This window comes from Lucilia sericata, unplaced genomic scaffold (assembly GCF_015586225.1).
Source record: "Lucilia sericata isolate MDLA Ls3-8-SP2 unplaced genomic scaffold, ASM1558622v1 Contig000144F_arrow, whole genome shotgun sequence".
Taxonomy (NCBI): Eukaryota; Metazoa; Arthropoda; class Insecta; order Diptera; family Calliphoridae; genus Lucilia; species Lucilia sericata.
The window spans coordinates 471531-488341 of record NW_023994176.1 but is presented as its reverse complement, the minus strand read 5'-3'; the positions used below and the strand labels follow the sequence as shown (position 1 = coordinate 488341).

Sequence of the window (16811 nt, the reverse complement as noted above, 5' to 3'; positions counted from 1 at the left end):
CTATAGACTAGACTATAGACTAGACTATAGACTAGACTATAGACTAGACTATAGACTAGACTATAGACTAGATATACTAGACTATAACTAGACTATATACTAGACATAGACTAGACTATAGACTAGACTATAGACTAGACTATAGACTAGACTATAGACTAGACTATAGACTAGACTATAGACTAGACTATAGACTAGACTATAGACTAGACTATAGACTAGACTAGACTATAGACTAGACTAGACTATAGACTAGACTATAGACTAGACTATAGATAGACTATAGACTAGACTATAGACTAGACTATAGACTAGACTAGACTATAGACTAGACTAGACTATAGACTAGACTATAGACTAGACTATAGACTAGACTATAGACTAGACTAGACTATAGACTAGACTATAGACTAGACTATAGACTAGACTATAGACTAGACTATAGACTAGACTATAGACTAGACTATAGATAGACTATAGACTAGACTATAGACTAGACTATAGACTAGACTATAGACTAGACTATAGACTAGACTATAGACTAGACTATAGACTAGACTATAGACTAGACGATAGACTAGACTATAGACTAGACTATAGACTAGACTATAGACTAGGACTATAGACAAGACTATAGACTAGACTATAGACTAGACTATAGACTAGACTATAGACTAGACTATAGACTAGACTATAGACTAGACTATAGACTAGACTATAGACTAGACTATAGACTAGACTATAGACTAGACTATAGACTAGACTATAGACTAGACTATAGACTAGACTATAGACTAGACTATAGACTAGACATAGACTAGACTATAGACTAGACTATAGACTAGACTATAGACTAGACTATAGACTAGACTATAGACTAGACTATAGACTAGACTATAGACTAGACTATAGACTAGACAATAGACTAGACTATGGACTAGACTATAGACTAGAATAGACTAGACTATAGACTAGACTATAGACTAGACTATAGACTAGACTATAGACTAGACTATAGACTAGACTATAGACTAGACTATAGACTAGACTATAGCTGACTAGACTATAGACTAGAGACTAGACTATAGACTCGACTATAGACTAGACTATAGACTAGACTATAGACTAGACATAGACTAGACTATAGACTAGACTATAGACTAGACTATAGACTAGACTATAGACTAGACTATAGACTAGACTATAGACTAGACTATAGACTAGACTATAGACTAGACTATAGACTAGACTATAGACTAGACTATAGACTAGACTATAGACTAGACTATAGACTAGACTATAGACTAGACTATAGACTAGACTATAGACTAGACTATAGACTAGACTATAGACTAGACTATAGACTAGACATAGACTAGACTATGACTAGACTATAGACTAGACTATAGACTAGACTAGACTAGACTATAGACTAGACTATAGACTAGACTATAGACTAGACTATAGACTAGACTATAGACTAGACTATAGACTAGACTATAGACTAGACTATAGACTAGACTATAGACTAGACTATAGACTAGACTATAGACTAGACTATAGACTAGACTATAGACTAGACTATAGACTAGACTATAGACTAGACTATAGACTAGACTATAGACTAGACTATAGACTAGACTATAGACTAGACTATAGACTAGACTATAGACTAGACTATAGACTAGACTATAGACTAGACTATAGACTAGACTATAGACTAGACTATAGACTAGACTATAGACTAGACTATAGACTAGACTATAGACTAGACTATAGACTAGACTATAGACTAGACTTAGACTAGACTATAGACTAGACTATAGACTAGACTATAGACTAGACTATAGACTAGACTATAGACTAGACTATAGACTAGACTATAGACTAGACTATAGACTAGACTATAGACTAGACTATAGACTAGACTATAGACTAGACTATAGACTAGACTATAGACTAGACTATAGACTAGACTATAGACTAGACTATAGACTAGACTATAGACTAGACTATAGACTAGACTATAGACTAGACTATAGACTAGACTATAGACTAGACTATAGACTAGACTATAGACTAGACTATAGACTAGACTATAGACTAGACTATAGACTAGACTATAGACTAGACTATAGACTAGACTATAGACTAGACTATAGACTAGACTATAGACTAGACTATAGACTAGACTATAGACTAGACTATAGACTAGACTATAGACTAGACTATAGACTAGACTATAGACTAGACTGACTAGACTATAGACTAGACTATAGACTAGACTATAGACTAGACTATAGACTAGACTATAGACTAGACTATAGACTAGACTATAGACTAGACTATAGACTAGACTATAGACTAGACTATAGACTAGACTATAGACTAGACTATAGACTAGACTATAGACTAGACTATAGACTAGACTATAGACTAGACTATAGACTAGACTATAGACTAGACTATAGACTAGACTATAGACTAGACTATAGACTAGACTATAGACTAGACTATAGACTAGACTATAGACTAGACTATAGACTAGACTATAGACTAGACTATAGACTAGACTATAGACTAGACTATAGACTAGACTATAGACTAGACTATAGACTAGACTATAGACTAGACTATAGACTAGACTATAGACTAGACTATAGACTAGACTATAGACTAGACTATAGACTAGACTATAGACTAGACTATAGACTAGACTATAGACTAGACTATAGACTAGACTATAGACTAGACTATAGACTAGACTATAGACTAGACTATAGACTAGACTATAGACTAGACTATAGACTAGACTATAGACTAGACTATAGACTAGACTATGACTAGACTATAGACTAGACTATAGACTAGACTATATAGACTAGACTATAGAGACTAGACGATAGACTAGACTATAGACTAGACTATAGACTAGACTATAGACTAGACTATAGACTAGACTATAGACTAGACTAGACTAGACTATAGACTAGACTAGACTATAGACTAGACTAGACTATAGACTAGACTAGACTATAGACTAGACTAGACTATAGACTAGACTAGACTATAGACTAGACTAGACTATAGACTAGACTATAGACTAGACTATAGACTAGACTATAGACTAGACTATACTATAGACTAGACTAGACTATAGACTAGACTAGACTATAGACTAGACTAGACTATAGACTAGACTAGACTAGACTATAGACTAGACTAGACTAGACTATAGACTAGACTATAGACTAGACTATAGACTAGACTATAGACTAGACTATAGACTAGACTATAGACTAGACTATAGACTAGACTATAGACTAGACTATAGACTAGACTATAGACTAGACTATAGACTAGACTATACTAGACTATAGACTAGACTATAGACTAGACTATAGACTAGACTATAGACTAGACTATAGACTAGACTATAGACTAGACAATAGACTAGACTATGGACTAGACTATAGACTAGACTATAGACGATACTATAGACTAGACTATAGACTAGACTATAGACTAGACTATAGACTAGACTATAGACTAGACTATAGACTAGACTATAGACTAGACTATAGACTAGACTATAGACTAGACTATAGACTAGACTATAGACTAGACTATAGACTAGACTATAGACTAGACTATAGACTAGACTATAGACTAGACTATAGACTAGACTATAGACTAGACTATAGACTAGACTATAGACTAGACTATAGACTAGACTATAGACTAGACTATAGACTAGACTATAGACTAGACTATAGACTAGACTATAGACTAGACTATAGACTAGACTATAGACTATTAGACTATAGACTAGACTATAGACTAGACTATAGACTAGACTATAGACTAGACTATAGACTAGACTATAGACTAGACTATAGACTAGACTATAGACTAGACTATAGACTAGACTATAGACTAGACTATAGACTAGACTATAGACTAGACTATAGACTAGACTATAGACTAGACTATAGACTAGACTATAGACTAGACTATAGACTAGACTATAGACTAGACTATAGACTAGACTATAGACTAGACTATAGACTAGACTATAGACTAGACTATAGACTAGACTATAGACTAGACTATAGACTAGACTATAGACTAGACTATAGACTAGACTATAGACTAGACTATAGACTAGACTATAGACTAGACTATAGACTAGACTATAGACTAGACTATAGACTAGACTATAGACTAGACTATAGACTAGACTATAGACAGACTATAGACTAGACTATAGACTAGACTATAGACTAGACTATAGACTAGACTATAGACTAGACTATAGACTAGACTATAGACTAGACTATAGACTAGACTATAGACTAGACTATAGACTATACTATAGACTAGACTATAGACTAGACTATAGACTAGACTATAGACTAGACTATAGACTAGACTATAGACTAGACTATAGACTAGACTATAGACTAGACTAGACTAGACTATAGACTAGACTATAGACTAGACTATAGACTAGACTATAGACTAGACTATAGACTAGACTATAGACTAGACATAACTAGACTATAGACTAGACTATAGACTAGACTATAGACTAGACTATAGACTAGACTATAGACTAGACTATAGACTAGACTATAGACTAGACTATAGACTAGACTATAGACTAGACTATAGACTAGACTATAGACTAGACTATAGACTAGACTATAGACTAGACTATAGACTAGACTATAGACTAGACTATAGACTAGACTATAGACTAGACTATAGACTAGACTATAGACTAGACTATAGACTAGACTATAGACTAGACTATAGACTAGACTATAGACTAGACTATAGACTAGACTATAGACTAGACTATAGACTAGACTAGACTATAGACTAGACTAGACTATAGACTAGACTATAGACTAGACTAGACTAGACTATAACTAGACTAGACTAGACTATAGACTAGACTAGACTATAGACTAGACTAGACTATAGACTAGACTATAGACTAGACTAGACTATAGACTAGACTAGACTAGACTAGACTATCTATACTAGACTAGACTATAGACTAGACTAGACTATAGACTAGACTAGACTATAGACTAGACTAGACTAGACTAGACTATAGACTAGACTATAGACTAGACATAGACTAGACTATAGACTAGACTATAGACTAGACTATAGACTAGACTATAGACTAGACTATAGACTAGACTATAGACTAGACTATAGACTAGACTAGACTAGACTATAGACTAGACTATAGACTAGACTATAGACTAGACTATAGACTAGACTATAGACTAGACTATAGACTAGACTATAGACTAGACTATAGACTAGACTATAGACTAGACTATAGACTAGACTATAGACTAGACTATAGACTAGACTATAGACTAGACTATAGACTAGACTATAGACTAGACTATAGACTAGACTATAGACTAGACTATAGACTAGACTATAGACTAGACTATAGACTAGACTATAGACTAGACTATAGACTAGACTATAGACTAGACTATAGACTAGACTATAGACTAGACTATAGACTAGACTATAGACTAGACTATAGACTAGACTATAGACTAGACTATAGACTAGACTATAGACTAGACTATAGACTAGACTATAGACTAGACTATAGACTAGACTATAGAGACTATAGACTAGACTATAGACTAGACTATAGACTAGACTATAGACTAGACTATAGACTAGACTATAGACTAGACTATAGACTAGACTATAGACTAGACTATAGACTAGACTATAGACTAGACTATAGACTAGACTATAGACTAGACTATAGACTAGACTATAGACTAGACTATAGACTAGACTATAGACTAGACTATAGACTAGACTATAGACTAGACTATAGACTAGACTATAGACTAGACTATAGACTAGACTATAGACTAGACTATAGACTAGACTATAGACTAGACTAGACTATAGACTAGACTATAGACTAGACTATAGACTAGACTATAGACTAGACTATAGACTAGACTATAGACTAGACTATAGACTAGACTATAGACTAGACTATAGACTAGACTATAGACTAGACTATAGACTAGACTATAGACTAGACTATAGACTAGACTATAGACTAGACTATAGACTAGACTATAGACTAGACTATAGACTAGACTATAGACTAGACTATAGACTAGACTATAGACTAGACTATAGACTAGACTATAGACTAGACTATAGACTAGACTATAGACTAGACTATAGACTAGACTATAGACTAGACTATAGACTAGACTATAGACTAGACTATAGACTAGACTATAGACTAGACTATAGACTAGACTATAGACTAGACTATAGACTAGACCTAATAGACTAGAGATTATAGACTAGACTATAGACTAGACTATAGACTAGACTATAGACTAGACTATAGACTAGACTATGGACCAGACTAGCCTATAATCAAAACTAATGATTAGACTGTAGTCCAGATTTTAGACTAGTGTTTATCAAAGACTGGAGACTAGTATTTTTTTATTACTTTTTGGTACATTTTCCGAAAATTTTTATTATGTATTAGTTATTCATTTTTTTGAATCTTCACCGGAGCCACTGTGCATTTTCGTTTGTTTATTGGTCTTCAGCAGTAACAAACTGCAGTATTTGTTTCATTTCTTTGTCCACAAAAGTACTGGCAACAATACTACTACTACCACTCGCACTGAATTGGTTTGATAAATATACAGCAATATCTTTAGGCTAAACTTTAGTTGAGTTTTGTAAATTGATTAGTTCTCTTGTTGCTCTCTACATATTGTTTTATTACATTGGTATTTGTAAAAGGAAAGTGATGTTTAGGAAGTGATTCTTTGTGTACTTTGTTTTTTGTGTGTATATTTGTTTAATGCAATTGCCGGGTTTGAACATTGTTTTACATTTGTTGCTGATATTAGGTATTGTTGTGAGAGGGGAAGCATGTTTAGTTTTTAGTTTTGTTTAACAAATTTTTGAGTTTTTTTTTTCTAAAAATGTTGATTTTTTCTAGGAATGCAGTGGTAAACTGGTAGTTCTAATTTAGTTTTTTTGTTTATTGATTAAGTCTCCTTTGAGATAGCTAATGCAATTTGTGGAAATTGTAATAAAATTTCATTTTGTCGTAAAAGAATTTAATAAACAAGATATTCGTAAATTAATTATGTTACAAAGAGAACTAGAAATCTAATAAAAAATTAAATACAAGATTTTAAACAAAAGCTTTTTAGAAGTTATAATTGTGTGTAGTGGTTAGAAATATATATATTTTTTTCTTTCTGGACTTAAGTTTTCAATTATTTTGTGTCTCTGTTCCAGTTTACACTCACCTGCTGTACATAGTCTTGCATCCTCATCATAGCCATCCGAACAATCTGGAGCACCGTCACACAAGTATTGTATTGATATACAGTTACCATCACCAGGACACTTAAATGGTTCATAAGGATGACAGGCTTCTAAAAATGAAAGAAAAATTACAAAATTTTAAAAGACATCACTTAAGTTAGGAAAGAAAATTTAACAATAAAAGTAAGGAAAACCTAAATTTAAAGGTCACTAGAGAAAAACGAAAACATTTTTCCTTGATTTTTCCAAAATTTCAAATTGAGGTTTAAGTATAGTTAAGTACTGACTTAATTGAATGATGACATTTACATTTTATGACACAACATGAAAATTCAATTGAATATATTTTCCTATATTAAAGGATATTAATAGCATGTCCTTAGTATTGCTGCAAAGTTATTTACATTTAATGTCTTCATTTCATTTATGTCTTATTTATGCTGTCATTTTATTGCTCTTGTCATTTGTCTTCCATCACCTGGGTGTTGTAATTAATAACAATTCATTCATTCATTTGCTCATTCACTTACACTTACAATCATTCATTTTGTGAAAATTTTCTATTATAATCTTTCTTTGCTAACCGGAATGTCATGGTGATTTCCCTTAAGAAATCATTTACTGTTTAAGCATAAATAATTAATTGGCAAAATTTGCATAATTATTTAGATATTTTCAGTATTTCACTTTATGAGGCGAAATAATAGCAACAGTTTTTGCTGACACTTTTCAGAGAATGAATGTCAAAAATCTCATTAATTAAAACACTTAAGTTGTGTAAGTACTTATCACAGTTTCCTCTTAAAGTCTATTTGTTAAAGGGAAACACAATAGCAATTGGCTGGATATAATGGTGCTTGTTACACAAAGGAGAATAAATTGTATATATATTTTTGGAAGAAATTGTTTCGGTTAAAATTTAACATTAACCTTAAACAATATTGATTTTTCGATATAAAACACAGGAGGCGTATAATTAATAGCAGAAATGTCTTCAATATTAATCATACGCATACATACATGCACTTTATACTTAAACATATTTTTTAGCTTGTTTTTTGTGTACTATTCTTTCTTATTTTCTAGAATTTTATACGACCATTGCAAAAATCTTAGTTTTATTGCTCGTTGTTTTTCCAATTTGCATTTAAAACTAATTCAAGCCATAAAAAAAACTAAACTAAACTTAGCGAAACACAATTTGCAGCTAGACACCAAACTTTTCGTTTAAAGTAATAAAATTATAATTCTTAACTTTTACTGCCACAAATATAAAAATTTTTTTAATTTTCCTTCAGTTTAGTTTTGAATTAAATACAAAAAATGTGCCCGGAAACTTTTTCTCACATTTGCTAAATGAAGTTAAAACTTTGTTTAGAAATATTTATTAAAATTTTAAAAAAATGCACAAAAATTAAATAAATTAAAGATACTAATCTGAATAGGAAAATAAACTTCAAGTAAATTTCATTCTTTAGTAAATTTTTGGAAAATTATCTTTCTTTAGGAAATTTTTGGAAAATTTCCTTTCTTTAGAAAATGTTTGAAAAATTTTCTTTCTTTAGGTAATTACTGAAAAATTTCCTTTCTTTAGGTATTACTGAAAAATTTCCTTTCTTTAGGAAATTCTTGAAAAATTTGCTTTCTTTAGGAAATTTTTGAAAAATTAGCTTTCTTTAGGAAATTTTTGAAAAATTTGCTTTCTTTAGGAAATTTTTGGAAAATTTTCTTTCTTTAGGAAATTTTCTTTCGTTAGGAAATTTTTGGAAAATTTTCTTTCTTTAGGAAATTTTTGGAAAATTCGCTTTCTTTAGTAAATTGTTGGAAAATTCGCTTTCTTTGGTAAATTTTTTGAAAATTTTTAATTACTGAAAAATTTCCTTTCTTTAGGAAATTTTTGAAAAATTTCCTTTCTTTAGGAAATTTTTGAAAAATTTGCTTTCTTTAGGAAATTTTTGAAAAATTTGCTTTCTTTAGGAAATTTTTGAAAAATTAGCTTTCTTTAGGAAATTTTTGAAAAATTTGCTTTCTTTAGGAAATTTTTGGAAAATTTTCCTTCTTTAGGAAATTTTTGGAAAATTTTCTTTCTTTAGGAAATTTTTGGAAAATTTTCTTTCTTTAGGAAATTTTCTTTCGTTAGGAAATTTTTGGAAAATTTTCTTTCTTTAGGAAATTTTTGGAAAATTCGCTTTCTTTAGTAAATTGTTGGAAAATTCGCTTTCATTGGTAAATTTTTTGAAAATTCGCTTTCTTTAGGAATCTTTTGGAAAATTTCCTTTTTTTTAGGAAATTTTTGAAAAATTTCCTTTCTTTAGTAAATTTTTGGAAAATTTCCTTTCTTTAGTAAATTTTTGGAAAATTTCCTTTCTTTAGTAAATTTTTGGAAAATTTCCTTTCTTTAGTAAATTTTTGGAAAATTTCCTTTCTTTAGTAAATTTTTGGAAAATTTCCTTTCTTTAGTAATTTTTTGGAAAATTTCCTTTCTTAGTAAATTTTTGGAAAATTTCCTTTCTTTAGGAAATTTTTGGAAAATTTCCTTTCTTTAGGAAATTTTTGGAAAATTTCCTTTCTTTAGGAAATTTTTGGAAAATTTCCTTTCTTTAGGAAATTTTTGGAAAATTTCCTTTCTTTAGGAAATTTTTGGAAAATTTCCTTTCTTTAGGAAATTTTTGGAAAATTTCCTTTCTTTAGGAACTTATTTGAAAATTTCCTTTCTTTAGGAAATTATTGGCAAATATCCTTTCTTTAGGAAATTATTGGCAAATATCCTTTCTTTAGGAAATTTTGAAAATTTGCTTTCTTAGGAAATTTTTGGAAACTTCGCTTTCTTTAGTAAATTATTGGAAAATTCGCTTTCTTTAGTAAAATTTTGGAAAATACGCTTTCTTTAGTAAAATTTTGGAAAATTCGCTTAATTTAATAAATTTTTGAAAATTTTCCTTTCTTTAGGAAATTTTCTGCAAATTTTTCTTTCTTTAGTAAATTACAAAATTAGTGTTGTATTTCCAATTTAATTAAAATTTTTCTTAAATAAAAGAAAATCATTTGTGCAAAATTAGCTTTCTTTAGTAATTTTCTACAAAATTTGCTTTCTTTAGTAAATTTTCTAAAAAATTTGCTTTCTTTACTAAATTTTCTGCAAAATTTCCTTTCTTTAGGAAATTTTCTTTCTTTAGAAAATTTTTGGAAAATTTTATTTCTCTAGAAAATTTTTGGAAAATTTTCTTTCTTTAGAAAATTTTTGGAAAATTTTCTTTCTTTAGAAAATTTTTGGAAAATTTTCTTTCTTTAGAAAATTTTTGGAAAATTTTCTTTCTTTAGAAAATTTTTGGAAAATTTTCCTTCTTTAGAAAATTTTTGGAAAATTTTCTTTCTTAGAAAATTTTGGAAAATTTTCCTTCTTTAGAAAATTTTGGAAAATTTTCCTTCTTTAGAAAATTTTTGGAAAATTTTCCTTCTTTAGAAAATTTTTGGAAAATTTTCTTTCTTTAGAAAATTTTTGGAAAATTTCTTTCTTTAGAAAATTTTTGGAAAATTTTCTTTCTTTAGAAAATTTTTGGAAAATTCGCTTTCTTTAGAAAATTTTTGGAAATTCGCTTTCTTTAGTAAATTTTCTGCAAAATTTCCTTTCTTTAGTAAATGTTCTGCAAAATTTCCTTTCTTTAGTAAATGTTCTGCAAAATTTCCTTTCTTTAGTAAATTACAAAATTAGTGTTGTATTTCCAATTTTTTATTTAAATTTTTCTTAAATAAAAGAAAATCATTTGTCGAAAACAAGTCTGTATTTATTTTATTTTCTTTCCACTCTATAAATTCGTTTAGTTAGAAATGTTTCTTGAACTGTTAAAAATGGACTAACAAACTTGAGCAGTTATTTTATTTTCAAATATTTTTGTTCATTTAAATGACAACATAATTGAATGTTAAAAGAATTTTATTGTATTGTGAATGGAAAAATTGACTTTAACTCTTTTTTTGTGAGATAAACAACATGCAGTAGATAATAGTTTTTATAGTTCTTTATTTTTATTTCATTACATCTCAATGTCATTGGGTTGTTGAAAAAAAAGTGTTTTATGTTAAAAATACAAATACGTTTTTGCCAAAGGTTAACATAATTTTAACAAGAAAAAATAGGGGTTATTGTTTTAGGAAAAGGCTTGTTTAACATGTTTTATTGTTTTAGGACATTTTTGTTGAAGACAGTATCTTTATAGATAAAGTCAGTTAAAGGATTAAATTATACTTTATTTTCTTTAATTTAGTACAACTTTCCAAAATCACAAAATGGGAATTTGTTATTTTTAAATATTCCCAACTTTCTCGGCAAATATTTGAGTTTTATATAAATTTTGAGAAAAGTTTATGTTCTCCTTTATAATATTGTTATATACTGGTGTCTTTTTGGATTAGTACTTTTAAAGTTATGGCTATTTAACCTTCTTGGTCATACACTACGTATGATTAATATTAAGGGAAATTTCAAAATTAAATATTACTCATACGTCTATGTTTTCTCAAAAAAATATTTTTTGTATATTTATTTAAAATATAACATCAATGTCTAACAAATTATGACAATGACTTTATAAATTTCCTTGTATGCATATAATCAATATTAATTCCATTTGCTAGTAATTTGAATATAAATAATTTGCACTTTAATAAAAAATTACGTTTTCTTCGAATATGAAACCTTCAGTTTTAATTTATTATGATTGATGGTTTAATGTTGCATATTTTTTCTAAAGCAAATAAAAAAGCTAAATTGTAGTTTATAATCATATTTATTTAATATTAATCACACAATTATTTTAATGGTGGAGTCTTATAATGTTATTCTCTGCGTTTTAAGGAAATGGTTTTATTTACTTAATAATATAATGATTGATTAGAGAATAATAATGAAATTAGCAATATTGATGTACAGAATTTTACAAATTGAAGGAATGTTTAAAATTTTTACTGTAAATTGTCGTAAAATAGTGAGAAATTAAAAAAAAAAAAAAAATTAAAATTGACAAAATAATGTATAAGTTCTAGTTCAGTTCTAGTACAGTTCAAGTTCAGTTCTAGTTGAGTTCTAGTTCAGTCTAGTTCAGTTCTAGTTCAGTCTAGTTCAGTTCTAATTCAGTTCTAGTTCAGTTCTATTTCAGTTCTAGTTTAGTTCTAGTTTCAGTTCTAGTTCAGTTCTAGTTTAGTTCTAGTTTTCAGTTCTAGTTCAGTTCTAGTTCAGTTTTAGTTCAGTTCTAGTTCAGTTCTAGTTCAGTTCTAGTTCAGTTCTAGTTCAGTTCTAGTTCAGTTCTAGTTCAGTTCTAGTTCAGTTCTAGTGCAGTTCTAGTTCAGTTCTAGTTCAGTTCTAGTTCAGTTCTAGTTCAGTTCTAGTTCAGTTCTAGTGCAGTTCTAGTTCAGTTTCTAGTTCAGTTCTAGTTCAGTTCTAGGTTCAGTTCTAGTTCAGTTCTAGTTCAGTTCTAGTTCAGTTCTAGTTTCAGTTCCTAGTTCAGTTCTAGTTCAGTTCTAGTTCAGTTCTAGTTCAGGTTCTAGTTCAGTTCTAGTTCAGTTCTAGTTCAGTTCGTAGTTCAGTTCTAGTTCAGTTCTAGTTCAGTTTCTAGTTCAGTTCTAGTTCAGTTCTAGTTCAGTTCTAGTTCAGTTCTAGTTCAGTTCTAGTTCAGTTCTAGTTCAGTTCTAGTTTCAGTTTCTAGTTCAGTTCTAGTTCAGTTCTAGTTCAGTTCTAGTTCAGTTCTAGTTCAGTTCTAGTTCAGTTCTAGTTCAGTTCTAGTTCAGTTCTAGTTCAGTCTAGTTCAGTTCAGTTCTAGTTCAGTTCTAGTTCAGTTCTAGTTCAGTTCTAGTTCAGTTCTAGTTCAGTTCTAGTTCAGTTCTAGTTCAGTTCTAGTTCAGTTCTAGTTCAGTTCTAGTTCAGTTCTAGTTCAGTTCTAGTTCAGTTCTAGTTCAGTTCTAGTTCAGTTCTAGTTCAGTTCTAGTTCAGTTCTAGTTCAGTTCTAGTTCAGTTCTAGTTCAGTTCTAGTTCAGTTCTAGTTCAGTTCTAGTTCAGTTCTAGTTCAGTTCTATTCAGTTCTAGTTCAGTTCTAGTTCAGTTCTAGTTCAGTTCTAGTTCAGTTCTAGTTCAGTTCTAATTCAGTTCTAGTTCAGTTCTAGTTCAGTTCTAGTTCAGTTCTAGTTCAGTTCTAGTTCAGTTCTAGTTCAGTTCTAGTTCAGTTCTAGTTCAGTTCTAGTTCAGTTCTAGTTCAGTTCTAGTTCAGTTCTAGTTCAGTTCTAGTTCAGTTCTAGTTCAGTTCTAGTTCAGTTCAGTTCAGTTCTAGTTCAGTTCTAGTTCAGTTCTAGTTCAGTTCTAGTTCAGTTCTAGTTCAGTTCTAGTTCAGTTCTAGTTCAGTTCTAGTTCAGTTCTAGTTCAGTTCTAGTTCAGTTCTAGTTCAGTTCTAGTTCAGTTCTAGTTCAGTTCTAGTTCAGTTCTAGTTCAGTTCTAGTTCAGTTCTAGTTCAGTTCTAGTTCAGTTCTAGTTCAGTTCTAGTTCAGTTCTAGTTCAGTTCTAGTTCAGTTCTAGTTCAGTTCTAGTTCAGTTCTAGTTCAGTTCTAGTTCAGTTCTAGTTCAGTTCTAGTTCAGTTCTAGTTCAGTTCTAGTTCAGTTCTAGTTCAGTTCTAGTTCAGTTCTAGTTCAGTTCTAGTTCAGTTCTAGTTCAGTTCTAGTTCAGTTCTAGTTCAGTTCTAGTTCAGTTCTAGTTCAGTTCTAGTTCAGTTCTAGTTCAGTTCTAGTTCAGTTCTAGTTCAGTTCTAGTTCAGTTCTAGTTCAGTTCTAGTTCAGTTCTAGTTCAGTTCTAGTTCAGTTCTAGTTCAGTTCTAGTTCAGTTCTAGTTCAGTTCTAGTTCAGTTCTAGTTCAGTTCTAGTTCAGTTCTAGTTCAGTTCTAGTTCAGTTCTAGTTCAGTTCTAGTTCAGTTCTAGTTCAGTTCTAGTTCAGTTCTAGTTCAGTTCTAGTTCAGTTCTAGTTCAGTTCTAGTTCAGTTCTAGTTCAGTTCTAGTTCAGTTCTAGTTCAGTTCTAGTTCAGTTCTAGTTCAGTTCTAGTTCAGTTCTAGTTCAGTTCTAGTTCAGTTCTAGTTCAGTTCTAGTTCAGTTCTAGTTCAGTTCTAGTTCAGTTCTAGTTCAGTTCTAGTTCAGTTCTAGTTCAGTTCTTCTAGTTCAGTTCTAGTTCAGTTCTAGTTCAGTTCTAGTTCAGTTCTAGTTCAGTTCTAGTTCAGTTCTAGTTCAGTCTAGTTCAGTTCTAGTTCAGTTCTAGTTCAGTTCTAGTTCAGTTCTAGTTCAGTTCTAGTTCAGTCTAGTTCAGTTCTAGTTCTAGTCATTCTAGTTCAGTTCTAGTTCAGTTCTGGTTCAGTTCTAGTTCAGTTCTAGTTCAGTTCTAGTTCAGTTCTAGTTCAGTTCTAGTTCAGTTCTAGTTCAGTTCTAGTTCAGTTCTAGTTCAGTTCTAGTTCAGTTCTAGTTCAGTTCTAGTTCAGTTCTAGTTCAGTTCTAGTTCAGTTCTAGTTCAGTTCTAGTTCAGTTCTAGTTCAGTTCTAGTTCAGTTCTAGTTCAGTTCTAGTTCAGTTCTAGTTCAGTTCTAGTTCAGTTCTAGTTCAGTTCTAGTTCAGTTCTAGTTCAGTTTTATCAAATTAAATATTACTCTTACGCTTCGAAGAACCTCCCCATACCCAACAATATTCCTTTAACACAATTTGTTCTTTTTTAATTTTATATTATTTTTAATATAATCATTACGCTTCCTGATTATATTATGTCATTAATATTAATTAAATGACCAAGTCATTAAAACTAATGTCTAATTCATTTAATTTCTTTTTCAGTGTTTGTCCTTTTTTCTAAAACGCTTCTTTTTTCTGTACGTTATCTTTGTTAATTATTGTTAAATATTTATTTGATTTTATTATTATTATGGTTCTTTAATCATCATCATTATTGTCATAATGTTATTTGACATGACACATTGTTGTTCGGGTTCGATAGTACAAAAGTAACAAAAAGGAAGAGTGAAGGACAGGCAAAGAGTGTATGTGTGTTTAGACAAATTAAGTGAGCAAATTACACATAAATGTCAGAAAACAAAAGCCAACAACAACACTTCTCAGAATACAAGTCAAGTGGCAGTTTAAAGAAACACTTGCCAATATATATACATAGGGTAATTGTAATTACTTAATGTTGTTTTAATTGAAATTGTTTAAATTGATATTAAATAAAATTTTAATTTTCTACATTTTAATTCCTCTTCTTCAGTTCATTAAAAATGTTTTATTGTCTCCTATCTCAATTTAAAAACTTTTTTGTAGAACATTGGAATTTTAAACCTCATATTCATATTTTTTCTTAACAAAAGTTTATAAAACAAAATTAATTTCCGTACAAATTTGGATTTATGCAATAAAAAATAATTATGAATACCACTTTAAATAAATATATTTTTTAATTGCTTTTATCTCATCTATCAAAAAACTTTCATAAATAAATTGTGTTTTATTTTAATAGAAACAAAATACCAATTTATTTCAACACACATACAAATAAATATGTCATCAAAATATTGTATCATAAATTAAATGTCAAAGTGAAAATATTTTTGGCAAATTTTCAGGTGTTAAATTAAGTATGATATAAATAGAGAAAAAAATTTTACGAAAATGTTGAAGATTAAATATTTTTAAAAATAAAAAAATAGAAAATATATAAAATATGTTATACTGGAAATGTTTTTATATCGTCACCTGAAACGCAAAGGTGCGTAACAACACCTTTCAAAATTTTATAGGGGAGACAGAAAACTAGTTTTGTTCTAGTTCTTGTTCTGTTCTAGTTCTGTTCTAGTTCTGTTCTAGTTCTGTTCTAGTTCTGTTCTAGTTCTGTTCTAGTTCTGTTCTAGTTCTGTTCTAGTTCTGTTCTATTTCTGTTCTAGTTCTGTTCTAGTTCTGTTCTAGTTCTGTTCTAGTTCTGTTCTAGTTCTGTTCTAGTTCTGTTCTAGTTCTGTTCTAGTTCTCTTCTAGTTCTGTTCTAGTTCTGTTCTAGTTCTGTTCTAGTTCTGTTCTAGTTCTGTTCTAGTTCTGTTCTAGTTCTGTTCTAGTTCTGTTCTAGTTCTATTCTAGTTCTGTTCTAGTTCTGTTCTAGTTCTGTTCTAGTTCTGTTCTAGTTCTGTTCTAGTTCTGTTCTAGTTCTGTTCTAGTTCTGTTCTAGTTCTGTTCTAGTTCTGTTCTAGTTCTGTTCTAGTTCTGTTCTAGTTCTGTTCTAGTTCTGTTCTAGTTCTGTTCTAGTTCTGTTCTAGTTCTGTTCTAGTTCTGTTCTAGTTCTGTTCTAGTTCTGTTCTAGTTCTGTTCTAGTTCTGTTCTAGTTCTGTTCTAGTTCTGTTCTAGTTCTGTTCTAGTTCTGTTCTAGTTCTGTTCTAGT

The 16811-nt window shown here is 29.9% G+C and overlaps 1 protein-coding gene across 1 annotated transcript in view; it reads right to left on the bottom strand.

The window, feature by feature from the left end:
* Positions 1-16811, bottom strand: part of LOC119601134 (IDLSRF-like peptide) — a 111952-nt gene that overhangs the window by 6824 nt on the left and 88317 nt on the right. The window contains 1 exon segment of the mRNA XM_037951894.1: positions 7353-7481. Coding sequence (XP_037807822.1) covers positions 7353-7481 — 129 coding nt within the window.